Consider the following 23,646-nt stretch of genomic DNA (forward strand, 5'->3'; position numbering starts at 1 on the left):
GACCTGATCATGATCTAGCATGGAAGGGAATAGGCAAATCTCTACTGTTATCTCATTGAGCTAATATCAAGTCAACAAAGGAGACTCGAATGATTCCAAGGATCCTGCAACAAATCATTATACATGTCCATCTGATACGTGGACGTTCACATATTTCACCAACTACCCCGCGAGACTTCCAGCATAAGTACTGTCGAATAAGAAGGTATTGAACGATTCATCTGATTTACACTCTAACATCCACTTCCAAACTTCATTCCATTCCACAACCAAACTTCTTTTATACCCGCCACCGCCGACAAAGGAGCTGCTCTAGGGGGCGACTAGTATACATATGAGATTTTGAGATCTTGCCCGTTTAGCGGCGGATCTTGACCTCCTTGGGAGGGTCGTAGGCGATCTTTCGGGACTTGAGCCAGGCCCACTTGTATCGCTTGACCCAGACACTGACAGCCCACAGGGAGGCAGAGACAACCAGAACCTTCATACCCATTCGCTTTCGGTCGTCCATCTCGGGCTCGGCAGCCCAGTTGAGGAACTCGACGACGTCCTTGGCCATCTGAGAGGTGGTGGCGGGGGTTCCATCCTCGTACTCGACGAGACCATCGTAAAGGACACGAGCCATGGCGATACCGGTACCGGGGAAGTAGGGGTTGAAGTTCATGCCGGGGGCGACCTGGACACCAGCGGGGGCCTCCTCGGGGTAACCAGTGAGCAAGCTGAAGATGTAGTCACAGCCACCGTGACGGGCCTTGATGATGAGAGACAGATCCGGGGGCAGGGCACCGTTGTTGGCAAATCGGGCAGCCTCCTCATTCTTGTAAGGGGGAAGCATGTAGTCGGCCAGCTTTCCGGGACGCATCTGGATCTCGCCCTGCTCATCAGGCTCGCCGGGGTACTCGTTCTCCTCGGCAAGGGCCTTGGCCTCATCGACGGTCAAGATGGAACCGACGAGAGTTCGGTAGGGGACTCGGCTAAGGGAGTGGCAGGACTGGCAGACCTCTTGGTAGACCTGGAAACCACGGCGGAGACTGCAAGGAGTGTCAGTAATTCGGCATGGCGTGTTAAGCAGGATCGGTGGCAGCTTACGCCTGGTGGTCGAAAGTCTTGAACATCTGGTTGTGGACCCAAGGGTACTTGGTAGGGTGAAGACTATATTGATACTGTTAGTGACTGGTGATGCAATGACCGTGCGAATCATCGATAGGCTGGATTTATGCCTCATCATTCAAATAGTGGCAATATAGAACACAGCAATCGATAACCAGGGGCATAACGTACCCCTCCTCAGCGGGAGTCATGGCAAAAGCCACAGGTCCATAAAGATGGTAGTACCAGGCCATGGAGCCGAGGGCGAGAGTGGTCGAGGCGGCGGCGGCCAGGTTCAGTCGAGTGGCAGTGGCATCACCGGCGGCGTTGGCGCTTGAGGAAGCGGCACGCTGCAAAGAAAATACAGTCAGCAATCTAGTACAGACAATTGAGGCGAATTGTAATGCGATTGGCGTAGTTGCGGCATGTCGAGGTTCGTGATGATGATATCTCGGCAAACGGGAAGCTCGTTGGCAGAGGTGGTAGAATCGTGCCATACCTTGGCGATAGCGGAAGGGCCGTTGCGAAGGCCATTGAGGGTGCGCGTCGAGCGCAAACACGACCTAGCAAACATTATGGGCGAGCTAGACCGTCACTGCTGCGATCGAATGTGAGGCGGCGAGATGGGGAGGTCGTTCTCGGAGTCGGAGGACAAAAGGGCTCAAGCAGAGATCATTAGCAGCATCAGACAAAATCCTATCGAGCGTTCCAATAAGCCGCCGCTGATTGGATGCGGATCGGATCGGAGTCACGTGTTCTTTTACTCTGGCCTTGCTCGGCTGAGCGGCCAGGTGACTTCCGCTGGTGAGCCTTCCAAATTTTTCCGACACCCGGGTTAAAGTCGGGTTCGACAATCTGCATGACCCAGCAGTCCCTAGCTGGCGCCAGCTCGGCTACGCATAGTGATGGGAAATTGCAAAAAATACCAGCCAGGGGCATCTTAGTACTCAAACCAAATCGGGTTATTCATTTACTGCCTAATTCTGTTTGTTGCCCCACCCCCACCTTGGACTGAATTCATATTCACACCAAACTTCGACACTCTTTCGCATTAAACTTCAACTTTTTTCTTTGGGTTTAGAAATAAAACAGTTTTCCTCTTTCCTTCGTAGCGATTCGCTCATTTCCCTTTCTTTCTTATAGAATGACTTCCTCCAACAAGGTGTTTTCCCTCGAGGGAAAGGGTCTCAAGCTCGACACTGCTGAGGATATCGAGGCTCACATTGCCCCTCTTCGATCTCAAGATGTCGAAGAGGTTCGCATTTTGGGCAACACTCTAGGTGTTGGCGCTTGCCAGCGCCTGGGTGAGGTTCTCGCGACAAAGAAGAACCTTCGAGTATGTATATTTCTTTTTAAACATGTCGTCAGTCGGCTTACACTGTATTCCAGATTGCCAACTTCGCCGACATCTTCACCGGCCGACTCCTGAGCGAAATCCCCGACGCCATCTCCTCCCTCCTGACCTCCGTCCTCAACCTCCCCAAGCTCAACACAGTCAACCTCAACGACAATGCATTCGGCTTGAACGTCCAAGCGCCTCTCGTGGCTTTCCTTTCCGCACACGTTCCTCTTCAGCACCTGTACCTGAACAACAACGGTATGGGTCCTCATGCTGGTATTCTCATTGCCGATGCGCTGTCCGAGCTTCACGGCAAGAAGGAGGCCGCCCGAAAGGAAGGAAAGGAGGTCCCCGACCTTGAGACTGTTATTTGCGGTCGCAACCGATTGGAGAACGGAAGTATGACAGCCTGGGCAAAGGCTTACAGCCTGCACAACAAGATCAAGACGATCAAGATGGTTCAGAACGGTATCCGACAGGAGGGTGTCTCTCATCTTCTGACTGAGGGTCTCAGCCACGCTTCTGAGCTCAAGGTTCTCGACTTGCAAGACAACACCTTTACCGCCACTGGTGCCAGAGCCTTGTCTAAGGTCGTTTCTAACTGGGCTTCCATTCAAGAGCTCGGCGTTGGTGACTCTCTGCTGGGACCCAAGGGTGGTATTCTCGTAGCCAACGCTCTGGCTAAGGGCAAGAATAACAAGCTTGAGATCCTGCGACTACAATATAACGAAATCCCTGCCAAGGGTATTAAGGCTTTCGCCACTGCTGCCAAGGACGGTCTGCCCGCCCTGAAGCGCATCGAGATCAACGGCAACATCCTCACTGAGGACGATGAGTCAATCATCGCCCTCCAGGAGCTCCTCGAAGAGCGCAAGGAGAAGTTCGCTGGTGATATTGTCAACGAAGATGACTGGGGTGTTGACGAGCTCGATGAGCTTGAGGAGCCCGACAGCGACGCCGAGGAAGAGGAGGACGAGGAAGAGGAGGACGAGGAGGAGGATGATGTCGAGCCTGAGGAGCGTGCTGAGAAGCTGGTCAAGGAGGCCGAGGAGGCTCAGGAGGAGCCTGTCATCCCTGTCAAGGACAAGGAGGTGGACGAGTTGGCAAAGAAGCTGGAGAAGACTGAGATTTAGACAAGGATATACATGAACTGCGCGATGATGACAATTCACTTCACAAGGCTTGAATGGAAATTTGATACCCCCTTTACAACAACCTGGATGAACTGATTGAGCCGGATATAAAACAGAGTAGACTGCGGTTTAAGAAACCAGTTGTCAAGGTTCAGCAGTTGAAGAAAAGGTGCATGTGTGTTTTAGATATATAGAATGAGAAACTTCAGTGAGGTCAAATTTCGTATAATGCGTGCCATGAGTAATGAGGCCTGTCAGCGATTGGAAGGGTCTAGTTGTTTGGAGTAGGTAGAGTAAAGTTAAGTGGTTTGTCAATTGAAAGCTAAAGCTCCTCCAACGCCATCTGATCCGTTTCCCTTAACTTAAAAGCCAGTTTCTTATGATAATCTCATCCATCCTAATGACCATACAAATAAATAATAAATTCCGTACAATATCTGGTCGTTCATGCCTTCGTCTCTCATTGCCTCCCCATGTGGTAGCGCGTGCAGTTCATCCATCGTCCAAAAGACTTCGGTCCAGTCTTCGTCTCCTGAATTGGGTGACTTGGATTGAAAAGTAGTGCTGTTCTGTTTCTCAGCATAATGAAAGTGTTGATCATCTACATGACATCCATCGTGTCCATCTCAGGTGCTCGGAACCCCTGGCAGGCGCCATACTGGGATGCCATTGCCAGTAGCTGTTGCTCGCGAGCATAATCAGGACCCATGTAAACCGGGTCAGTAGCGTGAGAGTAGAGTCCATAAGTGCTTCTGGGCTGAGAGTCCCGAGCCTCTCGCTCTCGCTCTCTTCGCATAAGCTCTTCGTAGCCGGACGCCATGTATGGCTCCATTTCAGGCTCTTGCTGGCTGACCCATCTGCCGTCGTTTGTTTGGACCTGTGTGCCGTCCAAGCTCATAACTTGATGTTGCTGAGACAGTCTGTCGTAGCGGATGCGGGCTAGTTGCTCCTCGTTCTCGACAGTAGTGCTGCTCCATGCAAGAGCAGGGATATCGCCGCCGTTTCCAGGAGGGCAGATATTCCAAAGCTCGATAAGTCTCTCCTGCTGAGCAGGCTCAGCGACCTTGAAAAGCTGGAGTTGTGAAGGAGTAAGTGTAGCTGGGTTAACGCCATGGTGCAGCAGGATGGCTTCGACACTTGGCGCTTGAGTCTGAGGTGGCTCTGAAGATCGACGAGGAATTTCCTGGTGCTGGGCCGCTTGGGCAATATGGGCAGAGTGTGTGTAATGAACGGAGGTGTAGATGATAGGCTCAGCAATTTCTGCTTTAGGCTCCTCTTGAGGCACAGGTGCAGGCTCGGGAATCGGGTTAAAGGTCAGGTTGCGGGCCAGGAGAGCAGCAAGCTCATCTTGTGAGTGCATGTCTTGCTGAGAGAATGCCATGACTGGTTTTCTTTGGTATCTATAGGTTTATTAGCATATTTCGCACAATATTGAGTCGGGAGGAATATGATAGGTACCAAGGTGGTTGAGTTAAAAGGGAGTGTCGAGGTAGTAGTAGTCAAGAGGGAGAGTCAAGCAATTTGTTGTTGTAAATGGAAATATCAGAGCACAGAAGTAGCAGGATCAAACTCCACGAGATTCTTTGGGGTTTCCTGTGAATATCAGGTCGATGTGTCTGATGCAATACCTGGTTGGGGTGGCGGAACGGAGCGATATATTGCTGTACGGAGGTGACTCGGGATCATGCGCAGGTGGACAAAGGAAGATGTGCTTGTTCTTTCTTTCTTTTTATATTTGGCAGCTAAGCTAAGCTTATGGAAAGTAGTAGTCAAAGAAAACTCGACGAGTCTTTTGGAGGAGAAGAGGAATATTTAAAAGGAACCTCGTCTCTTGTTCTTTGCTCAAAGGGCCCTTGGGTTAGGCCTTGACGGGCTTGGAGGGGTTTGTCTAAGGGCGGTGGATCGTTGGGTCGAGTTGCAGGGAGCGCACGGGGTGATGGTTAACGTTAGTGGGGAGATGAGCACGCCTGAGACGATCTTTTGTGAGGCGATTTATGCGGTGATTCAGAGAAATCTAAGGCTGAAGAATGGATAGAAAGTCGCTTCTTTGTATTGATTCGAACGAAATCGAAAAATACAAAGGGTTTTGTTGTTGACGTGAAGATTCAAAAATATATTGAGTGAATCGCGGGGGGATGTTGGTGCCAAAAAATGATGGAGGGGCAATGGATACTAAGTGAATGGATGGATGGATGAAACGTGGGACACTGCCCGCAGAACCGGCAGGGACAATGACAGTGGCATTCCCAGTGAATTCAGGTACCTTTCTAGGTCATGACGCAGTAAAAACACTTGGAACCGACTGACAGAGGCACATGATGACCCTTATGACAACATCAATTTCTACAACACACCATCTCAATAATTTTATACATCATCTTTTGTTCTGATCTTCACCTCTACAAAACTCTTGATATCATATTTAGTATATCTCTTCCATATCAAGAAAGCATGAACCAAAACCAATTTCACTCGCCTCGTTCACATCTTCACGCAAAAGGGATTTGATTCCAACAGCTTCAACCCATGTCTTATTGACCTGGCGTGACCCAATAAGCCTGTGCCACACGGCGACCGTCACACACTAATTGCTCTGCTATGCTTTAGTTCAACGCCGACATGGTTGTTTCTGCTGCATTTGCATTCCGTTTCCGAATCATCTGCTTTGACGTGGTTCATTTTATGTGAACTGCGCTGTTCTAATTGTCTCAATCTAGAGTCGTGGTTCCAGGCAAATGAGGGAACCGAACTCCAGGTGCCATCCATTGATACTCTCTCATCAGGCCTCAATGAACCTCAAACTCACCGCTAGCCAGCGAAAGCCTACACATCAAGTGGTTGTTTAGTTAGAGTGGCTCCTCAAGGGTCGACGCTATGTGAACTTTTATTACCTGCCGCCTAACGAGAGGCATGCGAACTGAACGGCGTGCTCTAGAGTTGGGTCTTGATGATAACGTTAGGTCCATTTCAGTTTCATTTTAGTCGCATTTCATGACCTTTTGAATATCCACTGAAAGCAAATAATCAGTTGAAGCCGTCATAGCATAATCGAATAAGAAGAATAAATGTGACAAAACCTAAGCTGAAACTGTCATCATCCAAAACACATGTCATATTCCATTGGTTCAACACTGAGACTTGAGGCTAAACTCGCCAGAGATGTGCGGTTCTAGACATTCAAGTCCCTACCTACCTAAACTTGTCCTGCAGGGAGCTGATGGATCCTTCCACAGCCACTCCTGTCCTAAAAGTAGATAGGTTGCACGCATGTAACGAGGTTGTTATATTGGCTAAGTTATTATAGCTAACTATAATGCAGAAGGCACTATAGTAAAGGCTATTAATATAATAATTAAGGTAAATAAAGCTAATCTCTATAATATATTACCTTAATCTTTTAATAATATTATTTATAATATAAATTAAATTATATTAATTTTTTATATAGTAATTAGACTTTATTCTTTTTTATAAATATAATAATATATTTTTTAATTAATTATTTTATAATAATATATTTTTATATTTTAAAGGCTATTTAACTTAATAATTTCTTTTTTTTATTATTTTTTTATAAAGTTCTTATTTTTAAGTATTTAATTATATAATTTTATTTTTATTATAATAAATATATTTTTCTATTTTTTAAAAAGATTATAAAGGCTTTATTTTTATTTATATAATTATTATAAGTTTAAATAAATTAATTTTACTTATATACTTATTTTTAATTATTTAATTTCTTTAAAATAGTCTTAAAATAAATCTTTTAATATTTATTTATTATTAATATTTTCTTTATATTATATTAAATATTTAAATAAAAGTAAATATAATCTATTTAAATATAAAATATATAATTTAAAATTATTAATATAGATTTTATATATTTTAAATAAATTAATTAAATTCTTTATTATATAAATAATATTTAAGTTTTATTAAATAATTATAAAAAGGTTTTTTATATTTTATAAAACTTAATATATAATTTTCTTAATTTATTAAAATATTTTTATATTATTATATTTATTTTTAATTATTATAGTAATAATAATAATTTAATATTTATTTATAAACTTTATTAATTTTAAATTTCTATTTTTAGTTTTTCTTTTATATTAATAAGAATTAAATTAAGTTTTCTTAAGGTTAAGTTTATATTCTTTAAATAGTTATTACTTAATAAAATATTTAAAATATTTAAATATTATAAAAAGGTTTAAAGTTAAATATTACTATAGCTAGTAATATTTTTAAATTTTTAATATATTAATAATTAAGATTTATTAAGATAGATATTAATACTTAATATTATTAATTTAATAAAAGGCTTTTTTATTTTATTACTTATTTTTATAATTAGTTTTTTATTAAATATATATTTTATTTTAATAAGCTTATACTTTATAGGTATAATATTAAATTAAACTTAAATTATATTTTATATTTTATTATAATAGCTTAAAATACTATATTAAAGAAATAATTATTATTATTATAGTAAATTACTTAAGGCTATTTAAATATTATACCCTAGTTTAATTTTTAAGTATTTAGAATTTTTATTTTATTTATAGAATAGTAATATATTTTATTAATAAATTTTATTATATAATTTATAATTAGTAAAATATATTTATATTTATTTATTAAAAGTAAATTAATAGGCCTAAAGTAATTTATTTTAATAAGCTCTTATAATATAAAGTATAAAATATTCCTAGGTTATATTTAAGGGATCTAGGGTATTATTTATTAATATATTATATATAAATAATAATAATTCTTAATATTATTTAATCTTAAAGGCTATTAGTATTTTCTTTTTAATTTCTTAATTATTATACTTATTATAAAGTATCTATATATATTATATACTTACTATAAAATAAGTAATATTTTACTTTCTATTATATATACTACTAGTAATTTATTACTTTCTATATAATATAGAATTTAATTAATAATTCTATATTATAAGATATATTACTTTATTAGCCTTTATTAACTCTTTTCTATTATATTTATATTACTAAGTAATATAAAAATAATCTTTATATATTAAGACTTATTTTTTTAATAGCCTATAGATAAGTAAAATAAAGTAAATAATAATTTTCTTAGTAGCTTTTTTTCTAGTAAAATTATATTTATAGTAAATTCTATAGTATATATTAAAATCTTTATAGGTAATATTTTACTAAAGACTTTTTTAATACCTAGCTTTAGTTTTATTAGTTTAATATTATTTTATAATTCTTTTAATAAGTATAATATTTTATTTACTAAGTATAATAGTTTATTTTTATAAAAGTAATAAATAAATTTAATATTAAATTCTCTTAGGATTTTAATTTATTAACTAATTTTACTATATAAATAATCTAGGTTTACTATAGAGTTTATAATTCCTTTATAATTAATATAAACCTTTATAAGGTATACTAAGTATAAGATTATCTATTTAGTTTTTTTTAATATTTTAATTATTATAAGTATTTCTTTTTTAAGTATTATATATTTTTACTTAGTATTATTTAATTTATTGCTTATTTATATAATAACCTTTATATATTTATAGTTTATAAAGGTAATCTTTTTACTTAATAGTATTTTATTAAGTTAAGAGAGTATAGCTTTTATATTTATTTTAAAGGTATTAATAGCTAGGTAAAATTATTTTAATAAATTAGCTTCTAAAGTAATATTCTTCTAGATATTATTATAGATCTTCTTAAGTACTATTTATACTTTAAAGGTCTATATTAATATATTTTATAAAATATTTATTATTAATATTAATATTTTACTTATTTTAATTTTCTTAGTAATTTATTTAAAGAATATTACCTTAATAGTATAAATAAAATTAGCTTTCTTAAGGATAAATTTTTATATAAATAGTATAAGGTATAAGAGTTATTATATATTATTTTAAGTATAAAGTAAGTTCTTTTTAAAATATTTCTATAGTTACTTAAACTTTTTCTAGTATTTTAATAAAAAGTAAATTCTATTTATATTAATTAAGAATCTAAAAGTTTTAATTTATAATTTAAATAATATTATTTTCTTTTTAATTAAGTTAATTAATACCTATATAATTTTTAAAAAGTAGAATTTCTATAGGAATTTAAAGTATTAATTAAATATTTTTAATACTATATTATAGTTATTAATATAAATAAAGAATATAATTATAAATTCTTTAAGGTATTTTAGTATAGATTAAAGTTTAGTATTATTTTTAAAGTTAAAATAGCTAAATATAAAGTCTTTAAAGTATATATAGATATTAAGTAAGCTAATAAGCCTTATTAGTATATTATTATAATAGTAAAGATTATTTAAAGTTTTAAATCCTATTTTAATTTTATTTAGTTTAGTAATAGGAATTCTTTAAAATCTTTATAATATATCTATTTAAGAGAAAACTTTTAATTTTCTATAGTAAATAAAGTCTAAGTTAGTTTTTATATTATAATATAAGTATACTAATTTAACTATATTTTTATTAATTATCTTATAATTATATATTATATATAGTTATATTAATTATTCTAGTTTTAATTCTTTAGGCTTAAGAACTTAAGTTATAGGTATTACTTAAGGTTTATTACTATATATAATTAAACTGTATTTTTCTATAGAGGGTAGGAATTCTTATATAACTTTAATATTATATTAGCTATATTTCCTATTTAAAATTAATTATAGTATTATATTACTTTTAAATAGAATATAATACTTTATAAGATTAATTTATTTAAGTTTCTTAATACTTAAAATAAAATAATCTTTATATATATAATATAGTTATATAACCTTAAATTTCTAAGCTAATATCTTAATTATATCTTTTAACTTAATCTTATTAATAGTAAATTAAGAAATTATAGTTTTATAAAGTAAATTAAAAAGCTAATAGAATTACTTTAAATTTTATAAAGATAAAGAGTTAACTTTAATTTTTAAATTCTTTATATAAAATAGAGATAAGGTTATTTCTTATATATTTTAATATTAAAGTTATATTATTTTACTTAACCCTAAGGATCTTAAGATTAAAATTTTTAAAATTTTAAAGTCTTATTTACTAATATTTTATTTTATTTATAAGATATTTATATTTTACTATATTAAGTACTTAGGTTTAATTTATTTAAAGCTAAATATATATATTATTAATATATTTTATACTATAGGTTTCTAGTAATTTTTATAATTTACTATATTAAAGTTTAAATTACTATATAGTAATTTAAGTTTTAATTTTTTAATTTTTTTTATTTATTTAGCTATATTAGTATTATAGATATTAAAGTAACTTAAGGAATTAACTTTAGGTTTAGTATTAACTATTTAAGTCTATTTAGTTATTATTAAGGTTACTATTAAGCTATTAGTTTATTATATCTATAAGTATATTAAATTTTCTATATTAATAAACTAGATTTTTAAATCTAGTATTTAATTTATCTTTTTAATAATTTAAATTTCTATAGTATTTAAATTATTCTTAGTTATAAGTATTTAATATTTATTTCTTATTTTTATAGCCTTTAATATAAAAGTAAAATTCTATATTTTTTATTTAATTATTTATATTAATAATAATACTCTTTATTTTAGTTTAGTATTTAGTATTTTAGCCTACTTTAAGGTTTTTAAATTTATTAATATTTAATTAGCTACTTTAGTATTTAGTATTATAAGTTACTTAAGTTATATTATTATAGTCTTAGAATAGCTTATTTAATAGTATTTTATTTTATATTATTATTTTATTATTTTTTATTATAGTATTTAAGTTTAAAGTAAAAGAGTTATATTTTATTTATATTAAAGAGATAAAGATTTTAATTTTAATATTAAGATTTTAATTTTTAATACCCTAGGTTTTTATATTATTTATTATATAAATATAAAGTTTAAATTTTTAATTTTTTTCTATAAAGATTCTTAATTTATTATAAAAGTAAATTTTTTATTTATAAATCTTATATATTATATTTAATAATATATATAATAAGTTTTAAATTCTAGTTATTAAAGTAAAGAAGGTAAGTTTATATTATATATAGAAAGTAAAATCTTAGTTATTTTCTCTTTAATTAATATAAAGGCTTTTATATATTAAGAAAATAGCTATAAAGAAAAGAATAATATTAAGTAATAATTAGAAAGAGAATAAGTAAGACTAGTAAATATAGTGCCTTTATACTATATATATTTATTAGTAGTAGTATTATAAGAAAATAGTTTATTTTTTATATATATTTAAAAGTAAAGTAACTTTTTAATACTAATTTTTAATATATTTAGCTTTACTTTAGAAATATAATCTTAATAATTATAAGAAATCTTTATAAAATAATTATATTAAGGGTCTAGTATATAATAATAATTATTTATTATTTTAGTATTATATAGTTTATTATCTTAGTTTTTTATCTTTATAGTAATAATAGGGTTTTTATTACTTTAGTCTTTAGTTTATTATTTTATTAACTTAGAGTTATTAATAGTAGTACTTAGTTTCCTTAGTTATTATCTTACTTCTAAGTTCCTTAGATTACTATAAACTCTTTTTAAATATTTCTTAATAGTTATAAATAGGAAAGGATAGGAATAGTAATATAAGGTATTAATATTAAGTTTTTAAGTATAATATAGAATAAGAAAGAAACTAAGTTTATTAAGCAAGGTTAATATTTATTTTAATCTTATTTTTATTAAAGTATAATTTTCTTTATTACTTTATTAAAAGATAGTAATTATAATAATATATTCTCTAGATATAAACTCTAAGTAATAAAGTTTTATTTTTTATATTTTCTTTTCTTATATTAAAGTTTTTATAGTTTAGTATTATTATTATAATATTAAGGTAAATTTTATAGTAAGAATTTTTATTTTTATATTTTCTTAGTAAAAAGACTTTTTAAATTTAAAAAGTAATATTTTTATTAAGGTTATATTTAAGTAATATTATAATATAAATTAATAAAGTTCTATAGTAAGTAAAATTAAAGTTTTTAATACTTATTTTTTATATAAATATAAAATTTAATTTTCTTAAAATATTAATTTTTAAAAATAGTTTTAAGTATATTTTAAAGTTAATATTTATTATTAAAATTTTAAGGTTTTAATAGTAATTTATAATTTATACTTTAGGATTTTAAAATTTTAAAATTTAATATTTAAGTTTATATATATCTAGTCTATTATCTTATTATCTAGCTATATTTAACTTTAATATTTAGGCTAATCTTATTATTAGTTTAATAGATATTTTATTCTTATAATTTAAATTTAAGGCTATTTATAAATTTTAATTTTTTAATTTAATTATTATTTAATAATTTTATTTATAATTTTAAAATTTTAAAATTTAATTTTTAAAATTTTAAAATTACTTAAATACTAGAATTATAATTTAAATATATATATTATACTTTATATTAATAATATTAAGAGTAAAATTAATATTTTAATTTTAAGTATTTACTTAATTTTTTAATTCTTAGGGTAATTAATTTAATTTATTAGTTTAATATTTAAGAATTCTTTAAAGTTTCTAGTTATATTAAGAGGTTTTAAAAATCTATATTTAAGTATTATTTTTTTATTCTAGGATTTCTAATATACTTAATATCTAGTATCTTAATTATATTAAATAATATTAAAATACTTAATATAATATATTTAGTCTTATTTTTAATTTTATTAATTTATTAATTTATTTTATATAGTATAGTATTTAATTAATAATATATATCTAATTTAAAGTAAAGTTTACTTTATTTAATTCTTTAAGTTATTTTTTTATTTTCTTAAGTTTTAATTTTATATTAATATAATATTATAATATTTATATATTATATTTATATTTAAAGTTTAAGTTTTATATATATATAATTTCTTATTATTTATAAGCTTTATAATACTCTAGAGAGTTTATATTATAATATAGTATATTTCTTTTATATATTACCTTAGTAAATTATAAAAGAAGGTTTTTATATCTTTATTATTTATAAGCTATATATATTATATTAAAGTTAAAGTTTTAAAATTTTATTATAATATATTCTTTTAATAATATATTACTTAATATAGCTTTATAATATTAAAGTTTTTAAAGAAAAAAAGTTTAATATATATTTTAATATATAAAATAAATCTAAAAGTTTAATCTTAAAAAGTATTTAAAGTAGTTTTAGTCTTATTATTATAAAAGTAAATAGGTTATATATATATAATAAGGTTATTATATTAGCTAAGTTATTATGGCTAATTATAGTATAGAAGGCGCTATAGTAAAGGCTACTAATGTAATAACTAAGGTAGGTGGGGCTAACCCCTGTAACAGTCCTCTACCACATCTCCCGAGGCTGTGCTCTGATGTGGCGCTCGATCTGGGGCAGCTAAGATCTTTACACCTCAGGCATCAAAACCTAGCCTTGCAGCGTACCGCTTGGTCGACTGCAACACGCAGCTCCAGGCTGCCTAGGTGAAGGAAGCTCCAAGCCAACGCCATCACAAACATCCCGACAACACAGCTCCCCTCCTCGTTACCAATTCCCGCCCAATCCCTCCTCACTGCCGAATAACACTTTATCAAACTGAACAGACAAATCATTCATCATGGTAAGCTAACTAATTACACACTCGACCAAGCAAGCATGCTTGTCGTCATGGAGGGACAGCTTCAAGTGCTGACCTAGCTTGTCTCTTTATATAGACGTCGATAGGCACGGGTTACGATTTGCTCAACTCCATCTTCTCCCCTGATGGACGAAACTTCCAGGTTGAATATGCAGTCAAGGCAGTAGAGAACGGCGGTACTTCGATCGGCATTCGAGCTAAGGACGGTGTCGTCCTAGCTATCGAAAAGGTCGTCTCATCCAAGCTCCTAAAACCCGGTGCCAACAAGCGCATTGCTACAGTCGATAGCCACGTCGGTGCTGTATGTCATTGGCCTTTTACAACTGCTACACTCAGCCCTTACTAATCTTATCAGGTATCATCTGGTATGGTTCCCGATGGACGTCACTTCGTCGACCGAGCCCGTGACGAGGCCCAGAGTTGGCGACAGAACTTCAAGACCCCCATTCCCACATCCAATCTTGCCAGCCGCATGGGTGGCTACCTCCAAGCCTACACCATGTACGGATCAGTTCGACCATTCGGCATCACCGCCATCCTGGGCGGCTACGACACCCCCGAGGATACCCCAGTCGATGGCGAAGTGGGATCAGGACCTAAGGTTGGAGCAGGTGGCAAGGTTACGGGCAAGCACGGTGGACCCTTCCTTTACATGATCGAGCCCAGCGGAATGTACTGGGGTTACTATGGAGCGGCCACAGGCAAGGGCCGACAGGTCGCCAAGGCTGAGCTCGAGAAGCTCGACTTACCTGCCGGCAACATGTCTCTGGAGGATGCTGTGAAGCAGGCGGCGCGCATCATCTACATCGCGCAAAAGGACAACAAGGACAAGGACTTTGAGCTCGAGATGACCTGGATCAGCGGGCCTGACGGTCCTACCAAGGGACGTCATGTCGAGGTACCAAAGGAGCTGCGGGAAGAGGCTGAGCGATTAGCAAAGGCCGAGGATGAGGATGACGACGACGACGACGATGATGATGATGACGACGCTAAGGACAACGACAAGATGGAGGATTAGAGAGCGATTGTGTCAAGAACAAAAATTAAGGCACTTGTACTATCACGATGACGAATTCATAGAATTTAATGGTTCATCTGCAGGCTTCCGAACTGCTCGCGGGATGGATGAAGCTCAAACGTGCTGTTTATACGCGAGTGTGTTTATCAGAAAGGAGGGAGGGTATGCAGGTCCAACAGGTCCAGAAACTATACTCTATAACAAAGGCCAGTCGATTAATTATATTAGTAACCTGATGTCTATCCATCAATTCACCTCGACTCCTTTCACACAATGCTGCAGTTGATTGCTGCTTCTATGTCAGGGAAGTTGTCAAGCTCCAAATTGCAGACGGGTCCAGATATATTGTTCTATTTTTATATTCAACTCAAAAGAAATTGTCTATGGGCTTGCTTCTCCGTCGACTCATATGTCATTGGTATTATCTATTCACATATATTAAGCCTGGGAGGCTGTGTTTTGAGACCAGTTGTACCAGTCAAGGAAAAAAGACGACTGAGGCTTGGTCTCGCGAAGTACCCAGGTCTCCCATGTTTTGGCGTACACGCCGATCACATCTTTGATATTGTCCTTGTCGGCGGCGAATAGAGCTGACACAACGATGAGACTTGCCGCACTACAGGCCTTTGCATATGCGTGTGCGTTGTCTTGCCCGACAGCTTCGTGGATCTCGAGCAATACGCCCAGTAGACCATCCCTGTCGGGAATCTCGATCTTCTCGCGGTTGCTGCGAGCCTTCTTCAGTGCCTTTTGGTAGTTGAGGATGATGTCGCATGCGCGGGAAGCAAGAGGCTTTGTGCTGGTGGTGCGCATCAGACTGAGAAGGGGCGGCAGGAGGGGAAAGGCTAGAGGGCTGAGAGGCTCATTGCGAACGTAGATGTCGAGGAGATCAAGGATGCGGTGCTTGAAGTTAACAACGGACTGCTTGGCCTCTTTCTTCTGCTTCTTGGAGTCGTTTGTTCTGTCCTGGATACGAGGCTTGATGGCTGCGGCAAGCTGCTCATCGATGGCGAACATTTCGGAGTCGGACATGTCACCCTCTGATTCCGAAGACTCAGCCTCTATGTCCTTGTCTAGGCGGTGGCTCTTAAGAAGTTTCTCAAGGGCGTTGTCCAACTCTTCAGGCTTGTCAAACTCGCCCTCGTTCTTATCGTCATCCTCCTCTTCATCTTCGTCTCCGCTTTCGTCGTTCGCTTCGTTGATATCAATGAACTCAACATCAGAGTCAATCTCAATATCTGAGTTATCCTCTTCATCCGCGTCTGTTCCCTCTTCGTCCTCCTCATCCTCATCAACTTCCATCTCATCCTCCCCGGTGTTAAACAACTCCTTTTGACCCTTGGTGCTTTCGTTGGATGAGAGGGGTGTAGTCAGGAGCTCCAAGCCACCGGCTGAGATTTGTGGTGTGAAGGCATCGAACACTTGCTGGGAGACTTGGCGCATGAGAGATGAGGGTCGTGCGACAAATGATAGCAGAATCTCGACGAGAAACTCGGATGTGCCAGCCTCACTCTCAGCAGACTTGCCCTTCTTGAGACGGTCTGAGTACTGAGCAAGATCGTTGAGAACTTCCATAGCGTCGGGATCCTCGTTGTATAGTTGGAAGACAGACACAGCATGCAGCATTGCCAGAGCCTGGAAAAGACTCTTCTCGTTATCATCTGCCGCCTTGCGCTTAAGCAGCTTCTGCATTCTTGACAGAGCGTTCCGGACGGCCTCGCTAATCTCCTCAGACATTGCCACCGAGTCGGGGTCGATAGCAGACACGGCAAGGCATAGTGTGCCGTAGTCTTCAGTTCTTCGGCTGACCTTGGCAAATGAAGACTCGAGGCGAGTTCGGCAAAGCTCGCGAACACCCTCTGTCAAAGCATCTGCTGGAATATTCTTAGGTTGAGAGTATGCAAGCTGAGAAAGCTCTTGCAGGGCAGCGGAGAAGACCTTCTGTTGGATTTTTCCTGACGTAGTTGAAGCCGAGGCATTAAGGGTTTTTGATAGATAATCGACGTAAACTCGGAGGGTGGATGTAGCTTGTGCTGTCTCTTGCTGGTCGATGGTACTGATAGGCTTCTGGATAATATTGATGACCTCTTTGCCAGTCTCCTCGGATACGTTTTGCAGGATATGATCGATCGTCTTGGTGTTGGTTCGTTGGTCGAAGTTGTAGGCGCCATTCTGGCCGAGCAGGCTGTCCAGAATAGGTACAAGTGTCGAGGGGTGTGTTGAAATCATTGACTCGATAGCCTTGAGGGCCTTGATCGCTGCCCGGTGCAGGTATCGGTCCTCCTTGGCAGCTTGGTTCATGAGGCAAAGGGCAAGGTTCTTGCTAAATAGGCCCTCGAGATGGTTGGGGAGGCTGACAAGCCCTTCCAACATCTTTTGAAATACCATGAATCCCTTGAACTTCTGGCCTTCGGTAGCGCTTTTGGCAAATAGGGAGTCTGGTACATGTTAGCTACCGGCGTTAACATAAATGACGTTCAAACTCACCATCCACGACACGAGCCCAGAACTGTTGGAACTCTTCGGCCTTGGGCTCTCCCTCCTTGACATAATGGGCCAGAAGAATATCCCAGACGTAGTGCAACTGAGCGGTCCAGCTCGCCTGCTTGTTCTTTTGTCCGCGCTCAGGCTGGTCCTTGGAAAAGTCCTGGAAGCTTTCCCGAAGAACCGCAGCAAGGTCGCCAAAGGACTTCTTGGAAAGAGGATCGTGCCAAGGCTTCACCTTAAGGTCAGGGAACCGGGAGAGAACAACGAGCCAGACAGCCACACCCTCGGGGGTCTTGGCCAGGTTCGCTTCCGAAATCTTTTCCAGAGTGGCTTCGGCCTGCTTCTTGTTCATCTGATCGATAGCTTGAACGATGACCCAGCCACACTGAGAGCGAAGCCAGACCTTCTTGGCCGCAAGCTTCAGAAGAAGTTCCAGAACTGTATTCCATCTCGAAATGTCGCGGAAGAGAATTCCAGCTTGGGCGAAAGCCATAAGACCGAAAACCTGACCAAAAAAGTGGTCTCGTTCCTCTTGTCCGGGGATGTTTCCAATGACCTGGATCTTCTCGTTCAAGATCTCGAGGACGGTGTCGAAGTCAAGGTCCTGGTATTTCGATTCGGCGAGCGCTTTCTCTCCAAACAATTGTCCAAGAATCTCCGTCAAGACCAAGCTGAATCCAAGTCTGGAGGCATTGCGACCACTTGCGAGACCGCGGAATAGGCGGCGATCCAAATGCCGTCGCAGAATGGCACTAGAAACGCCTTCTCCATCAGTGCCCAGCAAACTGGCAACAATGCAATCAGCCGCCTCGATGCGATCGTCGGGGTCTTCGCTACCTAGCAATTCATAGAGCTCAGCCTCTCTCTTGCGATCTTCACCAATTGGTGACTCCACAAAGAGGGCCTTGACGAGGGTCGGCTTGGTCTTGGTCGAGCTTGTGGTCTTGGACTTGGTCTTGTTCTTCTTGCTGGCGCCATTCGTTGACGGATCGGTTTCGTTCTTTGTGCGCTTCTGAGGGTTTTGTAGGCTGTTGGCGCCCTCCTTGGCTCCGCGCTTTCGTTTGCTGCCCATTTTTTAATTATGTGGGAATTGTGAATGATGGAGGCGCAAATTTGCTTGGTTCATCGATCTTTTTCGCGATGCCTACCTCTTGCAGAAAAAATACTGGGATTGTGAGATTCTGCCAGCTGTCACCGCCAAAAAGTTGCTGAACCCCACTAACTGACGTAGTTGTATATCGATCTGTAGGATTCAAAACAGGAATAATTCCTCGTAAAGTAACGATAAATCATTCTGAGTTGATCACAGTGCTAGAAATGCTCAATGAGGTTGCTCTCAGCTTTCATGTGTCTAAAATCTGGCCTATAAGCTAGCTGAAGCACCATTGAGACACCACATCTGATCTGGAAGCACGTTTGACGATCCGTAACACAGATGTCCATGATATCGTTTATTAGGTGCTGGTCATGTTTTGGAAATACTACGAGAGGTCATTTTTGCTCCGTGATAGAAAATCAATGAGTGGTTGTTCTTCCCTCAATCGTTGCACGGCTCCCGGAGTTTGACCATCTCAGACTACCCTATGCCAGGCTGCATCACAACTCAATGGATTTCGTAAACGACACAATCAGAATGACAAGGAATTGAAAGTCAAGCTGGCCTCTACTTCTATATTAATGTTTCATTCTGGTTCATTAGCATGATATTAGCACGTAGCATCTAAGAAATATTCATGACAGCAGGCTGAAGATTCAGATCGATTGGTTTGGGAATATCATATACACAAGAAGTCACGGATGATACAACAGACGACAGATATGACTGTTTCAGTATGATACTTGACAATTGTTTGACCATAGGAGTTTTGCCACGTTCAGGAGTACGTCAAGTCCATTGATAGCAGTCCTCTTCCCCTTAATTACAATCCAAGTTGCAAAAGAAAAGTCATGAACAGTGCACTTGTATCATCACTCAACCAACCAACCCCTTATGAGGGTCTTGTCTTGTCGTGGAACAGAAATCGTACCCGGTGATAATTACCAAATGTCAGTTTTAGTTCTTTTTCAAGCCACGCCTTGTATCGTCGCTCTTGGCTCTGTCACTATTACATGCTATTACCCCGTACCAGGATGGGAGCTCCTATTGCGGAGTTGGGGTTTGGGCATGTGCGTGTGTCCCTGAGTTTGGACGCTGTACGTGAATCGCAAAAGTCACTAATAGTATGAATCTCACAGGCAACCGCTATGCTTTAACGTTTTCCCGATAAAAAGTTTTGACATACAATTTCCGTAGATCGGTCCTTTGGTTGCGGAGCCCTGGCCAAGGCCATGGAGTATACCCGATACCCTCAAGGAAGCGAAAAAGGAAAGCCACCAACGCAACGCCGCCGCCGCCTTGACTAACTTGGGGCCTTTCCAGCCAGCCAGCCAGACCAGGCCAGTATCAAAATTTGGGCCCCCGTTGAACGTGGTTATTAACGAAACTAGCATGGAAGTTGACGCATGAACGCTGAGGGCTGAAGTGTTGTACGTTAGTACTTTGTATGGATGTTACATCCGCTGAACCCAGGCCCTGCAAGTTTCGATGACAGGTTGCTGAGTTGAGGCGAGTTACTACAGTGATTGTGATTGCGCAAGGTGAGATGGTCAGATCTCGTCCAATCCCCATCAGTACGTATCCAACCTTGTTCGATTCGAGACGTTGTTTCGAACAAGAGTTTGCTTTAATCGGGCTAGAGTTTCGCTTATTGCAAAAGGCAGCTGGGACGTTTAGGGAAGCTGTGAGACCCCAGGCCAAATAAGCTAAATTTGATCATGACTACCGACGACAAGGCGAAGCAAACATTGAAATCCAACCTTTACTTTGACCCCTATGCTATTATGGCTGTACTCTGTACGGATATAATTGACGTTGTTGTGGAAACGGAAGCTTGTAGATCATTCATCATCGTTCAACTTGTACTTGTGCTTGCTGGTATTGCAGCATGAGGCTATCAAAGACATTCAAGGGTCCTAGATAGGAGTGTTACACACCAAGATCCACGCGGTCTCTGCGTTGGTAGTCAAGCAGCTCTTACTCACTACAACAACACATTGAATACAGCCTATGCTGCGTTGCGAATAGCTGCGTCGAATAGCTGATGATCAAGCCTACTAGACATATTGTAATGCCCACATCGTCTGCAAAAATCTTTGCGCTTGTCGTTATCCGCGACGAAGCTAACGTTTGGATTCGATTGGACCCTGAAATATCCTCTTTTCATTACCCCAAACCAAGTTACCCTAGATCTGGAACTCGCTCACGAGATGAAACCAGAGGAAAAAAAGGAGCTTGGATCATTTTTAGATCGCAGAAGCAAAACTCGTGACTAACTAAACTACAGGCCATGGCCATGGTCACTATTAGAGTCATGGGGTATACATACGGATGACATCTATCTCTTAGGAGTTGTTATAGGTAATTGTGGTTGATACTATAGGATTCAGACCTTGTCAAGCTCCCTTAATTGAGGCTTGGAGTCTCAGCCCAAATCCAGTCCTGGGAGCTTGGACTTTGGTCTTTCATTTCCGCCTTTCCGCAATGGCCGTGCTGATGGGCAAAGCGACCTGTAAGCTCAGTGCGTAGTACTATCCGACGTGTTCATCCGTTGGTACAACATAAGGGACCATGTTTGTGCTCAAGCCTCACAAGGGAGGGAAGGGAAACACAGACCCCAGGAAGAAGCTAAGAGAAACAATTTGTCTAGATGATTTAGACGTGTGCGCATGTGTCAAGTAGCATCATATGTCATGTACAACTTGTACCAGGATTAGGTCAATGGTGAAAGGCACATGTATAAGATTGTGTAATGATCTGTCCAAGGCTCCGTTGGAGGACCATGGCGATATGGAATGTTGGCTGTTTAAGATATCAACGTGCTACATATTTCAATTAAGAACATAAATTAGTCGGTAAACAAATTGATGACATCTTTAAATATCAGTGACGTGTAGAACAAATCGTGGAATAAATGACCAGATACTTGGAAGTGATGGTATGCGGTAAACCGTCATAGCAAGACATATAATATAATGCTGCTATGTCTAAGTCTGAGTTGAGTCTAAGTCATTAAGTCAGAGAGGTTCTACAGCCTCACTTGGCAGTCAGCGTAACCAACAACCCAGTCCCGGGAAATGAGTATGTTGGCACATGCAGAGGTCACAGTAGATAGAGACGCGAAGACTGGTCGATGCGCGTACCGTGCCGTACTACGGTTAGTTACTCAAGCGTAGATCTCCAGAGCAACAGTTTGCCTCTAGGATGGAACTGGAACTGGGGAGAGCCTGGGTTCAGAAGCGACAAGGACAGGCCAAAGCAAGAAGGAGTCGGTAAAGCCGGAAGAAAAGAGAGAAGATTAGAGACATGAGTTGGCTTGAACTGTTTAAGTTAAGGAAAAAAGAAACTACATCAAGAGTCGCCAAGTGACACCAATCAAGGGAGAAATAGGGCGTCTAGAATGATTAAATAAGCTATTTCTTTTAATTCATCTGACACGTCGATAGCACCAAAGGAAAAAAAATAGAGATGGATCGCAGATTTGATACATACCGTCCTTACTTGGTTCATTAGAGCCTCTCTGGACCCTCTGCAATCCCGGCAGTGTGGGCCAGCTAATAAGAGTAGGTAGGGAGTTGAAGACAAGAGTTAAAGTAAGGAGAAGGAGAGCACGTGATATCGCATAACGAACGACATGTTCAACGGGCATGCATGCATTTCAAATGTGGATTCTGTATAAAAATAAAAGAAAGCCATGGCCAAGTTGATGGAACTGTATGTGGAATGAATGTTATGCTTGATGCACAGCACGTTCATTGTTACATTCATTAAGTTCCATGCTTAGGTAGGTTAGGTAGTTCAAAGAAACCTTCCAGAATTCCTAACCAGCTGAACCAGATGATGATTGTAACGTATGATATTATTGACCTTGCTTGGAGCAAACATCAATGTTAGCTAAAGATAAAAGTCTAGCGACCAACGAATTGACATATCAAAATTTGATATTGATGCACTGATATATCAATTCCAACATGTCGTTAATGCCATTATCCAAAGACCCACCAATTTGACGCGAAGAATGATTCACGTGATACCGCGTCCGTGACCCACTGAACAAGAAGAACGGGTAGACGCGAGGACGTGTTGGATTTGTTTACTTTGGAGGCGGGTGCCAATTTATTACCCCACGAATTGGGAACCCACGCCGCAGCAGAACAGAACAGGGTAAGCTTTACGGGTTCGAGTGGGCTAAAGCTGTTTCTCTGCCCCGGTCGATTCTAAAACAAGAATCCTGCACATGGTTATATCAATCACATCACACCATCCATGGACATTTTGTCATGGAAAGTTTACCCCTCATTCGACAGTCAGAAGACGTTTTGCGCTGAATAAGTCCTCTACAGGCAGGCTTCAGGGAATTTTCAGGCCCTGGCTAAAGGGATGGAGGGGTGACGTGGTGGAGCTCAACTCGTGGTCCATCCCGCATTAGCTGACGAGCCAGGAAACCAAAGAACCCCAATCCAGGACAGCGATTGGCTGTCTCTGATAAATTAGTTTTAGATACCATGTACCATGCATGCACTGCAGGTAGCTTAGGTGAGGTTAGCTGCAGCTCACTCTTTGGCGTGGAACCTCTCTCGCCTTTCTATGTTATGCAATGCACTGCGCTGCAATGCATGCAGTAGTTGCAATTCGTCTCTGGGGAGATGGTCAACACTTGACTCTATATAGTAGCAGAGTAAACAGTTCAATCGGTCATAGATAAGAAAAGTTCTACTCATAGCCTGCTTTTCAGTCGCGTCTAGCTAGTCAGTCAGGTAAAAGCTTCTTGATGAAAGTTTGTGACGCACAACTTGACCACTTTTAG

At 37.8% G+C, this 23,646-nt stretch overlaps 5 protein-coding genes across 5 annotated transcripts; 2 read left to right on the plus strand and 3 right to left on the minus strand.

Moving 5' to 3' along the window:
• Positions 1 to 358: 358 nt before the first annotated feature.
• Positions 359 to 1,663, minus strand: CYT1 (cytochrome c1; the record flags this gene model as incomplete). The annotated part of the gene is made up of 4 exons (XM_044845192.1): positions 359 to 1,031; positions 1,090 to 1,152; positions 1,282 to 1,439; positions 1,589 to 1,663. 4 exons carry the CDS (start codon positions 1,661 to 1,663, stop codon positions 359 to 361), a joined length of 969 nt encoding a protein of 322 aa, XP_044711108.1.
• A 570-nt stretch (positions 1,664 to 2,233) lies between these two features.
• On the plus strand, positions 2,234 to 3,561 carry FPOAC1_000581 (uncharacterized protein; the record flags this gene model as incomplete). Its single annotated transcript, XM_044845193.1, has 2 exons — positions 2,234 to 2,425; positions 2,479 to 3,561. 2 exons carry the CDS (start codon positions 2,234 to 2,236, stop codon positions 3,559 to 3,561), a joined length of 1,275 nt encoding a protein of 424 aa, XP_044711109.1.
• A 601-nt stretch (positions 3,562 to 4,162) lies between these two features.
• On the minus strand, positions 4,163 to 4,942 carry FPOAC1_000582 (uncharacterized protein; the record flags this gene model as incomplete). The annotated part of the gene is made up of 1 exon (XM_044845194.1): positions 4,163 to 4,942. One exon carries the CDS (start codon positions 4,940 to 4,942, stop codon positions 4,163 to 4,165), a length of 780 nt encoding a protein of 259 aa, XP_044711110.1.
• A 9,275-nt stretch (positions 4,943 to 14,217) lies between these two features.
• On the plus strand, positions 14,218 to 15,256 carry FPOAC1_000583 (uncharacterized protein; the record flags this gene model as incomplete). The annotated part of the gene is made up of 3 exons (XM_044845195.1): positions 14,218 to 14,220; positions 14,315 to 14,539; positions 14,594 to 15,256. 3 exons carry the CDS (start codon positions 14,218 to 14,220, stop codon positions 15,254 to 15,256), a joined length of 891 nt encoding a protein of 296 aa, XP_044711111.1.
• A 438-nt stretch (positions 15,257 to 15,694) lies between these two features.
• On the minus strand, positions 15,695 to 18,815 carry FPOAC1_000584 (uncharacterized protein; the record flags this gene model as incomplete). Its single annotated transcript, XM_044845196.1, has 2 exons — positions 15,695 to 17,694; positions 17,744 to 18,815. The coding sequence occupies 2 exons, from the start codon at positions 18,813 to 18,815 to the stop codon at positions 15,695 to 15,697; spliced, it is 3,072 nt and encodes a 1,023-aa protein (XP_044711112.1).
• Between the last annotated feature and the right edge of the window lie 4,831 nt (positions 18,816 to 23,646).

This window comes from Fusarium poae, chromosome 1 (assembly GCF_019609905.1).
Source record: "Fusarium poae strain DAOMC 252244 chromosome 1, whole genome shotgun sequence".
Lineage (NCBI taxonomy): Eukaryota > Fungi > Ascomycota > Sordariomycetes > Hypocreales > Nectriaceae > Fusarium > Fusarium poae.